Source organism: Haliotis rubra, unplaced genomic scaffold (assembly GCF_003918875.1).
Source record: "Haliotis rubra isolate DU_JTF1 unplaced genomic scaffold, ASM391887v1 Scf1053, whole genome shotgun sequence".
NCBI lineage: Eukaryota > Metazoa > Mollusca > Gastropoda > Lepetellida > Haliotidae > Haliotis > Haliotis rubra.
This window is the reverse complement of record NW_025764952.1, coordinates 220,568-235,522: the sequence shown is the minus strand read 5'-3', so window position 1 is coordinate 235,522 and position 14,955 is coordinate 220,568. Positions and strand designations below refer to the sequence as shown.

The following is a 14,955-nucleotide window of genomic DNA, read 5'->3' as shown; positions in this document are numbered from 1 at the left end:
CGAGATACTATGTGATTCTAATGTTATCAAATTCACTCATGACAATCTGAACCAAAACACACTCGTTGAAACAATGTACAACATGGTACGTTTTGCAAGGCTTCATGAGTGCAAATGGCGGCACACGTCCTTTCTGTTCAATCAAACATGTACAGGAACGGTTGATCTACACATAAGTCATTGTTCAAGATATTCCTCTGACACATGATAATGAAAAGTTTATGTCTTGATAACTTACATGATGTAATCAACTCACATTTCATACTGAAAACTCCGTAAACTCCATCACATTCCAAGTGGCAGTTTCTGGCTCGGGAAAACGAGAAGGATGTGGCGAAGAAGAGTAGTCCCCCATTGACAGTGAACGTACCCTCAGCAATGTCACATTCAAGCACACTGGGTGCACCTAATTACACACACTCAAAACCTTTGGCTCCGGTCGATGGTAGAACATTGAGCGTAAACTGGTACACAAGTACAGATCCCCAATGTGCAGAGATATCCAAAACAATCTTCCGATGATGACGACAACCACCAAGCGATAACGATGACGTCACACACTCAAATATTTTACGCTTGCAAGAATTAAAATCATCCACATTTGCATGGTAACATCATCGTTTTAGAGGGTTTGATTAATTTTCAGTGATCTTATCTAGTTATCATTATCACCATTGCCTTGATGATGTGAAGAGGTGGCAGAAACCTTTTTGTGGTGGGTCACTATGGGGATGAGTAGTGATTAGGAAGCCAAGTGACGTCACTCATTCATAAACGTTGTGTTGTGTATTATTGCGCACCTACGATTAGAAAATATGAAATTTGAATCTATTCGACCATAACATGATACGATTTATGGTGTGTAAGAAACAGATTACTGTACTCGTGTCTGTCAGATACCATTTATCTTACAACTCGTTGTTTCAAAACGTATTTGAAACAACTCGTTGTAAGATAAATGGTATCTGATAGACACTCGTTTAGTAATCTCTATATCTCAAAACATATATCCACATGCTCACGTGCATCTAAGGCCCCAAGCACACTGCAATACACATGTAAAGTAAGTACTTCACACAATATCTCAAAACATATATCCACATGCTCACGTGCATCCAAGGCCCCAAGCATGTTGGGGTGTACATTTCATAAGTGTAATATTAATGTAAACTAACGTTTTTCGACTTGATATACAAGACCAGCCGTTCCCGTTAGTCGATTCTTTCGATAAGCATGAGTTGCTGACAACCAGTTCTTCATCTCTATAAGAACACCAATAGTCGTGTCAAAGAGATATATAACTTGTCAAGTCGGCTGTTTGCAGTTTTGTCAAAGAACAAACCTATCAGACCATTTCGATGTCTTCCAGAAGATTTTACCATTTAGTATTTTGTTGGTCATAAAATATTCCATTCTGCTCATCACGAGTAAATGTCGGCAGCCATTCCTTGGAAGTAGATTAGATGTTGTTTTTAGGGACATATTTAGATGTTTCTGATACATTTTATAGCCTTTGTCTTATTTGTTCTATAAATCAGACACAGAAAGGTCTATCCATCTGCAATGGCACTTCTTTACAGAAATTCTGTTGTCATACGAGCGTCGGTCAAATAGTGGTCGGCCTTACTATATTTTCGGTGTCCAGTGTTAACGATTAGAGATGTGGTTAACGATATATTAGTCAGCACAACACATTGAGGTATACTATTTCTAAAACATTTGAAAAATGAAATCTTTGCAAACATTCTATTGACATATGTTCCGCTGTTGTCTCTTTGTCAGATGTGTATTTAACGTTTGTCACAGTTATGGCAGCACATGCTCACCGTTTTCGACGACCTAGAATCATAACTGTATAATAGGTTTATCGACTGGTAAGGTGTTGGACAGTCTCATTATATTGTTTTACCATTCATAACCTGATGACATTTTCGAGTGGGGCCTGACTGGTCCTTAGCGGCAAACAGAAACCCTCTCTGTAATCACCTGACCAGCCACATGACATCTCGTGATAGGTGTCGCTAGTGTGTCAGTCATGTGACATCTCGTGATAGGTGTCGCTAGTGTGTCAGTCATGCTCAGTACATTCCCGCGAGCAGACGCAAAATGTCGGAAGAGAACCACACAACGTGTTTAACCGGCGATTCGGTAATTGCTGAACTGTGTTTTAAGATTGATGATGCTTTGAAACGCTACGACAACTGAGAGCGGCGTATTTTGACTGACAGAACAGTCCGGCCGCTCTTGAGAGTCAACAACCAGACCGCACGAGGTCTGACGTCACCAGTCAACCTTTGTGACGAAGTGCTCACATTCAAACATTGTCTCCGTGACTGTGTGGACTTTTCAAATGCAAGGGATTCACACTATCTATCCATATATCTAAAACATCTGTTTTCCCATGTGAACGGGTATCTCACTGAGAACTGAATGGATACATAATTTATGATTGGTAATTTAAAATGTTAGAAGTTGAATCCATGCCGATCTTAAAATTATCGACCAATTTCACTAACAAGCTGCGTTTGCAAAACCATTTGATGATAATCTATAATCAATAATTGTTCAGCTTGGGATTTCGATATTAATGACTGAGGTAAAATCAGAAGTATCATCGATCATATAGTGCGTTTAGAATCATTCATCAAACATTGATAAGTGTTTATCTCTGCTCGATCTATAAAGAACCCAAATCAACGTGCCTTAATAAGTCTCATGGCTTCTCACTTTTCATAATTAACATTTCTATATTATGCTTGGTGTTTATATGCACTGGGTGCCCTGTCACTAACAATTTGTAACTTTATCTTGGCATGTTATGTCATTTACATTTCACGACTTATGTGTGCACTAATTTAGCATGCTGTGCCACAACTTTGCAGTATTAATTACTATCTGTAAGAGGGAAGCTTCATCAATCCCAATCTGAGCCTGCTTTTGGGGCTTATTGTGTTAATACTAATACCTGTAACCAATATTCCATCTATGTCTACATCCACCTTCGGTTGGTATCCATGTAACCTGATTTTGCTGGAATATACATACATACGTTGTACTTACAATGTATTTGCACAAAACGTGTTTGGCAAATGTGATGCAGTTCAGTCATGCCATGAGAGAGTTCCATGTTTGCAAAGATCGGATAAGCTTTTGAAATGCAAGAATATGAAAATGCAGGAATAAAACCCAGTCTACATGCAACTATTAGATAGAGAAATATGCCAATAAAGGTACTCTATGTGATTCAATCTTATAATGATACTTGGGAACATAGCTGAGGAGCTGGCGGACAGTTTATATAATCAGAATTCTCTGAGCACCTTGTAGAGACTATCGGGTGGAATCTTTCGTGTATCAACTACCATGCCAATGTCTATGGTAGCCATTTGAAACAACTGTGTGTGATCCTCTTGTACCATTCTAAAAATATAGCGCTTCAGGTTTTTTTCAGTTGTTTCCAATTCGTACTACGTTTTAAATCGTGTGAGGGAGTGAGTGAGGGTTTTAGACATATTCCAGCTATATTACGGCGGGGGACACCAGAATCGGGCTTCACTAGTTTTTAATCAAAGAACAAATGTTCTTTTAACACCTGGCTAAATTTGTCAAAAACCGCCAACACCTGTAGGGATTGTGTAAAATGAGCTGGGAAAGCTACTATTTGTTGACACATATTCATATCTTCCTTTCATTTCCTATCACTGTGTCGATTTTATAGATACACTATGGCTGAAATAAACCCGAAGTGAATTTAAGTTTTAACTCACGCAGTACTTGTTTCTTTTAAGGGGATGTTTGTTAAGGGCTAACAGTACATAAAATATACGTTCATAAATCTGGTATTTGGTTTACTTCTATGTTTAATCTAAATTAATGTTTTTCGGAAATGTAGCAAATATCAGAAATTGATTTTTCAATTAAGGACGATTTATTAAACGAAATCTGTCACTTTCTAACATGGCAGATATTTTGTTAAAAACGTGTAATCCGTTCCGATGTTTTTAAGTTTGACCAATATTTCTTCCCGAATGTAAGTTATCATATATATTTTTATTAACTCGTTTTATGTCGGTGAAGTTATTTGCGGGGTGAGATTGGGGTAGGAGAGTTTCCATTTTAAAACTAAATCAAACATAAATTTATTTTTTTTGACTGATGACTTTTGATCGAGACAAAATCAATTTCTAGTATGTCTCTAAAAACAAATTAATTTCGATTCTATAGGCTTAATCAATGTTTTTCTTGAATGTATTAGTATCAAACAAAGTTTTTATTACATATGTATTTTTTTATTCTTGATATTTAATCTACAGGTTTGATGATGTCAATTTCATCAAGATCAAGATTACTGAGCAAAACTGAAAAATTGACACTCGGCATTTATTCGACTAGGTTTTTAATATTAGATTTAACACAATAATTTTAGTTGTATGCTGTGCATAGAATATGTTGACATCAAAGGAAAACAAAATACTTGTCTCCCTGAAACTCTTTAACAACGACAACGTTCATGATGTCAAGGTACCCTCCAAAAGGAAGTTCACAGCGTGGAGAACAATTCGACTGAGGTCTTCAGAAGGGTTGTGGCCTCCTCTAGCGTCTCTTACAGTCACACAACGTCTCCTCGTGGATCTTAGAACGTTCATGATGTCAAGGTACCCTCCAACAGGAAGTTCACAGCGTGGAGAACAATTCGACTGAGGTCTTCAGTAAGGGTTGTGGCCTCCTCTAGCGTCTCTTACAGCCTCACAACGTCTTCTCATGGATCTTAGTAAACACATCCCGAGGAAGACGTGACGTTGAAAATGTCTGTGGTGATATTCATTTGCTGACGAACACGTCGAGCTAGCTCTTCCCAGATGTGTTCGATGGGATTGAGGTCGGGGCTACGCAACAACCATTCCAGAAATTAAAGCATTCACACTGTATACTGCTGTTTAATATAATTGTATATATGTTTGATTAAACAGAAAAACAAATTGTCGAAATTTATAAATGTCAAGTTATCAGTTATGCTGATGATAGTATTTTTTGTGTGTATTTTTAAGTTATGGATATTTGATCTGCACTCGTTTTATGACAGTGAAGTCAACTTGAAGTGTTACGGCCTCTTGCAGAGGGAACCTTCCCGGAACTTCGAGCAGACTTTCGTCATCGTCGGATATCTGAAATAGACACGACCCAATTCAGTTTCATTAAAGTGACCCGTCAACTGTACATTAGGACCAAATATATATATAATTGAACACCTGCTACATCTTTGATATTTTCTCAGCATCAACAAAGAAAGGTTGGGTAGCGCAATGGTTAAAGCCTTCGCTCTTCACACTGAAGATCCATTTTGTTAGTGGGTACAATATGTGAAGCCCATTTTTGGTGTCCAATGCTGTTGCTTGAATATTACTATGAGCGGTGTAAAAACGTTCTTAATCACTCAGCACACAAACCATTTTAACAGGGCCGTTGAACAATTCCATATTTTCAAGACTCAACCACCCACCCTAATCAGTCATACACCGCTCTAGTAACGTATTGGTTCCTGATAAAGGTTCAGAGTGCCCGCCACTATGATATTTTTGATATGTCGACTGGTTCGATATTCCTGCCGCTTTCCTGAAGTCCCCGACATCCGTTTTACATTCATTAACATATTTAAGTATACTGAGTCAACTGCAAAAGAAATATTTGGTCCGAGACATTAAAACTGATCCCCGATATGTTGTAAAACAAATGTATTTTCCAAACATTTTTTTTCATAAACGTCAGAATCTCTATACTTTACACCGTAGTCGTAATTATAGATTATCTGACTGCATTTTCCGGTTCATCCATCTTTTGGGTTTTTTACAGTATTGCTGTGCAGCGTCAGGCTAAATGTTTATATATTCAGGAGTATAGTGTAAATGGCGGCTGCTAATGTTAAGGCGGGACAGGCTTAACCTTTTCACGAACACCTGGTGTCAACACTGATTTCAGTGATCCATTCATATAATGCTCACATGTATTTTCCCCGTTACACGAAACGGAATTTGTTTCTGAGGATAGTCATGACTCGGTATACTTTTGCAGAGACAGTCGATATTGAATATTCCTCACTGAATAAACATCTAAATGGATGCTGCAGCAGACCTCATTTGCACGTGTTTACTTGCACACATCCTGCCAGGACCTACCAGGAACTGAGTCTCTGTCATCTTGATGTATAGGACTGACGTCACGTGTGGAGTGAGCACGGGGTTGGAAGACCTCACTTCAGCTCCCCATGTTAAGGACGCCCCAGCAGTATTGTAGATGGCGGTATAGGGCGACCAACGAGCAGTCAGAACAAAGACCACTTTACTCTCATCCCTTGCTAACAGATATATTGAAGGGCTGAAGAAGATGATTGTATTCACCAGATATAACACCATGACACAAACGTTGTCTGTTATTTGTATTTCTCTTAGATGAGGTATTAGCTGGTAATCAGTTTGTATCCAGTGATCATCATGAGCATCAGTCGTGTATTTGTGATACGATAACAATCATCAACCAAGTTGTTCGACAAGCATAGGTTACTTAAGTCCAAATATTTCGTGTCTGATCATGAATCATTGCCAATACAGCCCTTCTCGATTACTAACAAACTGCCTTTAAATGGCACCTTTCAGGTGTTAAACAAACATCAGTCATACATCAAATCATGTCAATTTCTAAACACGCACATGCTCCGAAAGTTCGACATGCATTAAACAACACATCAATCAAAATGCTGATGATTGTGAACTTCACAAACACCTACATGTTGAGTAAGTTTCGTTTCAGCGATACCTACAAGTTGACCCCATCTGCGGCTGCCTCCACGATAATCTCCGCACCACTGGACAGGGCAGCAGGGAGAGGCGTCCTGAATACTCGCACCTGTTGTAAAGAAGACAGTGAGCAGGTGTGTGTTATATAACAACTAGACAGGGAAGCAGGGAGAGACGTCCTGAATACTTGCACATGTTGTAAAGAAGACAGTGAGCAGGTGTGTGTTATATGACAACTAGACAGGGAAGCAGGGAGAGACGTCCTGAATACTGGCACCTGTTGTAAAGAAGACAGTGAGCAGGTGTGTGTTATATAACAACTAGACAGGGAAGCAGGGAGAGACGTCCTGAATACTCGCACCTGTTGTAAAGAAGACAATGATCAGGTGTGTGTTATATAACAACAAGACAGGCGTGTAAAATGTTATGCAGAACTGTAGCAATATGTATGCTTTTTTTCAGTGCTTTATGTTTATCCTAACGAAGTAAAGTAAACCCTTATGACACGTATATCATTGTATCTTTTGTGTCTTTGTAAAACTAGATTGATTTAAAATTACGGTAAAGTTCTTATCGGCCATCATTGTATTTACAGTAAGTTAACATGAAAAACATGAAGTGATGTATGTGTTGGAGGACGTGGACATAAATGTGTTAAGTTTCCAGACATATGTCACTGTACCGGGTCAATGCAGAGGGTCTGCATGCACCGTCCTATGTCTAATGGTACGTTGTCATGAAAACATTTGCCTGACGTTGTCGGTAGATAGGAGAATCCGTTGGAACAGCTGACATCCTCGTGGGTCTGGTTCCTGATCACCGAGAGTGCATTCAGGATCCGGAAGTCGCTGCAGGTAACTAAACACAACACAGATTCCACATCAGTCTCATCATGAACTACTTGTTGACAATTCCGACCTGTCAATACAGCATACCATGCTGAAACAGTTATTTAGTCTTTGTTTTTCTGCAGTTACATAAGCTATACCTGTTGGATATTTGGCAGATATATCCTCAGCAATCAATGCCCTTTTGTACAGTGACTTACGTCCATGAAGTGGTAACATCTGGAATGTGGCACTGAGAACAGTGTTATATTTGTATTCAGTGCAGGGCATTGGTTTGCTGGTTACTATATCTAGGCTTATAGACAAGCCTGGTGTGGAAATTCCAAGGTCTGTAGAAAATGCCAGAATATAGATCTTTGCTGTATATATAATGGGAGCCAGCTCCTGCCTCCTGCCTCATCTCCGGTTACATCTCAAATTACACGAACATCACTTTTCGCCCAGGGTTCCTAGCCAACACTAACAGCTTGTCTTTATAGCTGCTGTTATATAAAACTGCCTGTGCATTTGAACTCTTATTAAAATTGGAATTTCCACTCTTTTTTGTAGTAGCTCTTAGTAGTATGATTTGTAAACTTAGATACGTTGAAAATGCAATTGCTAATTATCCCACATTTCTTTGTTGTTTGTTTTCCAGTGAGTTCCCCATTTTCAATTATTATTTTTTCATTCTTATAAATTGTAGATGTAATGTGGCAAATAGATAATAGGATACACTACGCTTGTGACGAACTCAGTTGGGGCACTAGTTTCAGTTCGTTATAACCGTGGTTCGTTATAACTGGTTTGTTATACACCTTTGTGCACAAAATACACGAATGGAAAAAACACTGTTCACCACATGCGTAGTTTTTATACGAGTGTGTTTTGTTGTGAATGCTGTTTGCAGTATATTGATCTTACAAGATCTCGGCAGTCGTGAAATAAACGCATCTATAATTGATAAAGCATATTTAGTACACCATGTCCAAAGTTTTTGAGGATGGATGATCAACACATTTATTACAACCGTACAGACAGAATCGATGTAGATTGTAACCTTTTGACGAAGCTAAGAAGGTACCAAACATCTTAACGATCTCATCAAACATTGTGCAGACTAATTATTGAGATAAAGTTTCCTAAATTGACAGCCCACTATTGTTGCAATAAACGTTAATTACACATGCAAGCATATCCAATTTGCATTGGTCCATTTATTATACCGAGCGGTTTGGATTGATTATTATCTCATGTATTGTGAACAGAGAGTGGAATGCATAGGAGTCTATTATACCTGGTTCATGCAATGGTTTTCCACGCTTTAGACGACAATATGTTTGCACTGAATAGCACAAACATGGTAAAATCTCCATTACATCATCATATATAAGAGATGAAGTCTTCTTAATTAACACCAGGCTACAGACGCTAGTAACCAAACTGAAACCACCTGACTGCAGATCAATGCAGATTCATGCCAACACTTTCTTAAACAAGGAGTGTACGTTATACTGGCAGATATTAAAACAGACGCAACCAAATATTATTTACGTTCAGCAAGCGAGTGCGTGCGTGAGTGAGTGATTTTAAAACACATCGGCAGCATTTTAGTCATATCGTGACTAAATCAAGTTTGATTGATAGTAATTGAAAGTACATTTTAAAACCATGCAAACAAGGACAGTAAAACAACTAGATTATCAGAGATATAAATTTGAAACTAGTAATCGAAACCATTTTAACTTTTGATGACAATAAAATATAGAAACAGGCTATAGATTGCCAACAAATGAAGGTAGATCACCATACTACTACTGATAAAAATCATGCATTTCTGTAGCACCTGATATCAAACTGAAAGCTGCTCAGCAGTGCATTACATAAATACTAACATGAATCAACACAGAAGTTAAAATGTCTTGGAGAAAATGTTTTCAAGGATTGGCGGACAGGGTCAGCTGTGACTGTACTGGGGACCGGCGGTTTCGTGGCGGAATAGAAGGAGTGAAGAGTTCCTTCAAGTAGGTCGGGGCTGTCTCACAGTGAAGGGCAGAGTAGGCGAGGGTCAGAATTTTGAAGGATACACGTTTCTGGATTGGGAGCCAGCGAAGATGTTTCAGGATAGGTGTGTTTATGCTGTCTGGTACTGGTAATGACTCTGGATGCTTTGTTCTGGACTCCTTGTAGATGTGTGATGGCTCCAGATCCTGACAGGAGAGCAGTATTCCAGATAGGATGTGATTTATACATGCAGACGAGTTTTGGTGGTATCAACATACAGGTATCTTCTAATTTTTCAGATGGCACAAAGTTTGAAGTTTGTGGTTCTGTGATTCTTTAGAACTTGAGTCTTGCTGCACATACACCTGTCCATTTGAACACCCAGCTTCCTGCCAGATGTGGAAGGTGCTACGGAAGATAATCCAACTGACACATACACCTGTCCATTTGAACACCCAGCTTCCTGCCAGATTGGGAAGGTGCTACGGAAGATAATCCAACTGAGAGCATGTGTCTTTCAATTTTATTACGTTCGTGGGGCGTCCCGATCATCTTGAGTTCAGTTTTGTCACTAGTGAGTTTATGAACGTTTGATGACAGCCAATTATGAATTTTGCAAACACGTTCCTCTAGCTGTGAAATTCCTTTCCTGGGTGCCGTTCCACTAACCGATCTTAGCCCTATGCCAATCGTAAACCCCTAAAATCCCAATCTAAGCGTGACGTTACGATCGGCATACCGTTCCACTAACCTAAGTCAATCGTAAAGTTAAGATTCAAAGTCTAAGTTGCTCATGACCAACTTAGGATAGCTAAAATCAATCGTAGGGAAACCAAAATGGTGGCTTTCCTATTTTATGTGAAAAATATGAGCGAGCATTTCACCGTAAGCGTCCCCTAAAGTCGCCCATGAAATGAATTTGTATATTTCTGTGATGTAAACAAACACTGCACTGAAGCCTTACAAATGTCAGGCTAGTCTGTCCACTGTCGTCATGGGAACACAACCGAGCGAGTTGGTGTAACACATTTGTACAACAATATTTCAACGTCATGGTTAAGAATAGGGACAGCCGTGAAGTGAACAATGTTCTGAAGCAGAAAGATACAAATATGTTTGATTTCACTGCGCATATTTGGTGTGGGATTCTAAAGACAGTCCGCGTGTTATTCAAGACCACTGACAGATTCTACATACGTTATATATAGCCTCGTCACGCCTTGTATATTCTGATCGACAAGGTTCAGGCACATATTAAAAGCTCTGACACAATTGACATTTTTAAAGTCCAGACTTAAAACATGTTCTTAGTATATTACTTATAATCTCGGCTGTAAATATTCTCGTGTAAATTATCTGTACACAGCGCATTGATCATGCCCAAGGATGTGGAATAGGGGCACTATAAATATGCATTTATTATTATTATATTATGCTTGATACCCAGCGTTCTCACGCACTTGCACCTGAAACCAAGGTGCCCACTACCCTAATATTTTGCTCTAGGTTTTTTCTCCACGTTTACACTTGGTTGGAAAAACACCCATGAAGGCCCGGGTTAGAATATTGAACTTCAGTAACCCATGCTTGTCGTAAGAGGCCACTAACGGGATCGGGTGGTCAGGCTCGCTGACTTGGTTGACACATGTCATCGGTTCCCAACTGCGCAGATCGCTGCGCATGCTGTTGATCACTTGATTGTCTGGTCCAGACTCGATTATTTATAGCTAAGATACATAGCGTTCACTAACATGAACGCTCATGTTAGTGAACGCTATGCATCTTAGCTACATTATTTACAGACCGCCGCCATATAGCTGGACTATTGCTGAGGGCAGCGTAAATCTAAACTCACTCACTCACTCAGTTGGTTCGTAAACTACTTCCATCATTATTTGCTAGACTGTGCAAAGGGAGATAACTCATGCCTCGCATTCCTCTATCTCTCGCACGAAAGAGTCTCGATCTAAGCTTGGATCGGATCGTAAGATCGGGACCGGCTACGATCGGCCTAAGATCGGGTAGTGGAACGGGTGTAACTTTTAGCTAAGACGATTTTAAAATTGGCGTAACTTGCTAAGATTGATCTCAGGTAAGATCGGTTAGTGGAACGGCACCCTGATATTTAATGTCAATGTACAGGAGTTTGTCATCAGCATAGCTATGGAACTGGAGTGAGTACTGTAGAATATGCCACCTAGAGGTTTTGTGTAGATTGAGAAAGAGATGGGTCCAAAAGCCGACCCCTGTGGAGCCCCGCACTTCAATTACTGTCCGATGAGGCCAGGTGTTTTGTCCCATGCATATATAACATGTTATAAATATATAACATCCAGGCAACACCCAGTCTTACACACCCGCGTGGTGTAAAGGAAAAACAGCAGTAAAAATGTATATAGATAGATCACTGAAAATCAGTGGTGCGACCAGCTGTTCGCGAAAAGAGACGGCATGCCCTGCTCTACTGGTAGCATGTGAACAAACCAGATAATCAAGTGATCGATGTGTCGGACAATAAACACATAACCAATAAACAACAACAATAAACAACATAACCCCCTTTGACTTCTGTAAGGTCAGTGAATCTGTAACATGTGAAATTTCAGGTGGTATATTTCTACTGGAACATCCAGTAAACGTGAATTAACGCCGTTGTATCCTAGCTGCGTTGTCCGATGCTGATAATGTCAATCACTGGATTGTGTGGTCAAATATCTACAGACTGACATCACGTATGCCAGAATATTCCTGAGCCGGGTGTCAAAATCAAACAAAGATCCTAACTTTCTAGGAGAATATGAGTGAATACCATGTCATTCATCCAAACTACATATCTGCAAAGACCGATGCACCATCATGTTCGTGTGGTCCAGATTCAGTTCTGTGCTATTGGTATAGCAGGATTAGGGATGAGTACAACTTTAAAGAAAAAATACAACAGATCATGTATTACTATAAGAATACCACCAGAATGGCATACAACATTCGTTACCTGTATAATACTGCCAGCCTGCCTCTTGTTCACCCCCAGTGATGACGGATGAATAGTACAACCGGCAAAGTTGAGACGCTGGATTGTGCAGTACCATGTTGCACTGCAGATCATGGAAACACCACCCCAAGCATGCAGCTTTGTCAGAAACACTGCGTTCAGTGATGAAGGTGTCATTGAACAGTTGTACATCCAAACTTCCATGTTGGTGAAATGTCAGAATGCCGCATGACTGTGAAGCTGAGCTGTAAGTCATGGTGATGGCGAGAGCTAGCTGAACAAATTCCCACACAACCATCCTCATGCTGCAAGTTTCTAGAATAGTTCTCTGTAGTTAGTGAACGGGAGAATATTTACAGCTCAATGTGTTAATTGGGGGTATGACACCAGTATTGCCTACACGCTCGGTTGCGTTGTAAACATGTTAATTGGCTGTGTGCACCAACCAATCACTGACAAAGTGATCCTGTGACTATCTTTAAGGAGCGGCTGTTTGAGATGGTGATGGTGAGAACAATCTGAACAAATCCTAACACAGCCATGCCCTTGCTTCTCGAGTCTGGGAATACTTCCCCGTAGTTAGAGAACGGGATGATAGTATGTATTAATCGATGTAACGACGTAAGAATTGACCACACGCTGGGTTACGTTTTAAACAAGTTAATTGGCTCTGTTCACAAACCGATCACTGATTCGGTTATGGCGTGATTATCATTAGGGAGAAACGTCCTTGTCATAAGAAAGTAACAGATATGTTTTATGTTTTAACAAGTTTCACTTAATGAACGGACGTCTGACAATGAGTCGCGCTGCTTGGCAGGTTCGATTATTTAATCTGTTTGTTGCAGTCTTTCAAGCTGCCGGAGGACCTGTTCTGGTGCCGCCATTGTGGTCTGCATTAAGTAGATTAGAGGGTTGATGACGAAGTACTTCCTGTTAACGACTTCATAGTGACAAACACATGCACCACAATGAACAAGTAATGAAGTCCGTTTGTGTAATATATAGAGGGTCATTTTCAGCTGTGAAAGCTATCCAGGAAAATACATTCTGAAAGTGAACACCCATAAGAAACTACGAAAAACATGCAGAAGTAATGATTTATTTTAATACGTACAAATATGCAAATCATTACTCGGAGAAGGAGATGGGCTGAGAAACAGTTCGTGCAGGAGTCAGACTGTTACATGGTAACGAAAGAGTGCCCAATCAGTCATTTACACTCCCATCAAAGTTGTAAAGGAGGCCAAATTCTTGGGTCTAATTTTTTATTCTCATTTAACCTTCTTGCCACACATTAAATCCCTTAGAGCTAAATGCCTGAAGGCACTAGATTTCGTAAAGGATGTTTCAAATTCAAAGTCGGGAGGGAATCAAACTACCCTCCTTCACTTATACAGATCATTGGTGCGGTCTAAACTTGATTATGGCTCCATCGTTTATGGCGGAGCCTGCAAAAGCAACCTAAAACTACTTGATTCTGTCCACCACCAAGGCCTAAGACTTTGTCTTGGGTCCTTTAGAACCTCTCCTATTGATAGTCTTCATGTTGAAGTAGATGAGCCTTCTCTTACACAGCGTCGTATAAAATTATCTTTACAATACATTACTAAACTATATTCTAGCGAGTCTAACCCTGCATTTAACTGTGTTTTCAATCTCCTCTATGAGGATTTATACAACAAAAAACCTTCTCTTGTTCCGCCTCTTGGGCACAGAATTAAACCATTTCTTTCTGCTGCCGGCATTGAGCTGGAAAATATAGCTCCTTCCCGTCTTCTTTCTTCTCCTCCTTGGCAACTGGTGAGGCCTGAAGTTGACCTAACTCTGACAAAGTTTAAGAAATCTGAAACTAATGAATTACAGTATAAACAAGTATATAATCAATTAAAAATCAAATATAATACATACAAATCCTTATTTACAGATGCGTCCAAGGACGGTGGCGCAGTGGCATGTGCCACTGTCATTGGATCCAGAACAATATCTTCTAAAATACCTGATAACAGCTCTATATTTACAGCAGAAGCAAACGCCATCTTAACAGCTCTTAAATATATTCATAAACAATATATAACATTTTCTGACTATTCGATTCCCTTTCTTGCCTTCAGGCTATTAAAAATCTCTCTTGCAAACATCCACTTTTAATTGAAATAATCGAATTATATAATGATCTTGCTACTGGCCAATGCGACATCGTCTTCTGTTGGTTACCCAGCCACGTTGGCATTTCTGGGAATACAATGGCCGATCTTGCTCCCAAGGCAGCACTCAACAAATCTGTGATACCACGTCTTATTCCTTACTCTGATTACAAAGCTAGCATTAGAACTTACAT

The 14,955-nt window shown here is 39.6% G+C and overlaps 2 protein-coding genes across 14 annotated transcripts in view; one reads left to right on the top strand and one right to left on the bottom strand.

Moving 5' to 3' along the window:
• LOC124276724 (serine/threonine-protein phosphatase 6 regulatory ankyrin repeat subunit B-like) overlaps positions 1-14,955 on the top strand; it is a 240,462-nt gene that overhangs the window by 68,335 nt on the left and 157,172 nt on the right. The window lies entirely within an intron of this gene.
• The window catches only part of LOC124276792, a 122,898-nt gene continuing 112,302 nt past the window's right edge, over positions 4,360-14,955 (bottom strand). For 2 of the 3 annotated variants that reach the window (XM_046712445.1, XM_046712461.1), the window contains exons 3-5: positions 6,815-6,900; positions 6,174-6,372; positions 4,360-5,165 (exon numbers count right to left, since the gene is read on the bottom strand). In XM_046712445.1, coding sequence (XP_046568401.1) covers positions 5,049-5,165; positions 6,174-6,372; positions 6,815-6,900 — 402 coding nt within the window. In that variant the 3' untranslated portion in view covers positions 4,360-5,048. Of the gene's footprint in view, positions 5,166-6,173; positions 6,373-6,814; positions 6,901-7,473; positions 7,650-12,614; positions 13,108-14,955 lie in introns of those variants that run through there. The other variant, XM_046712454.1, reaches the window with a different exon arrangement.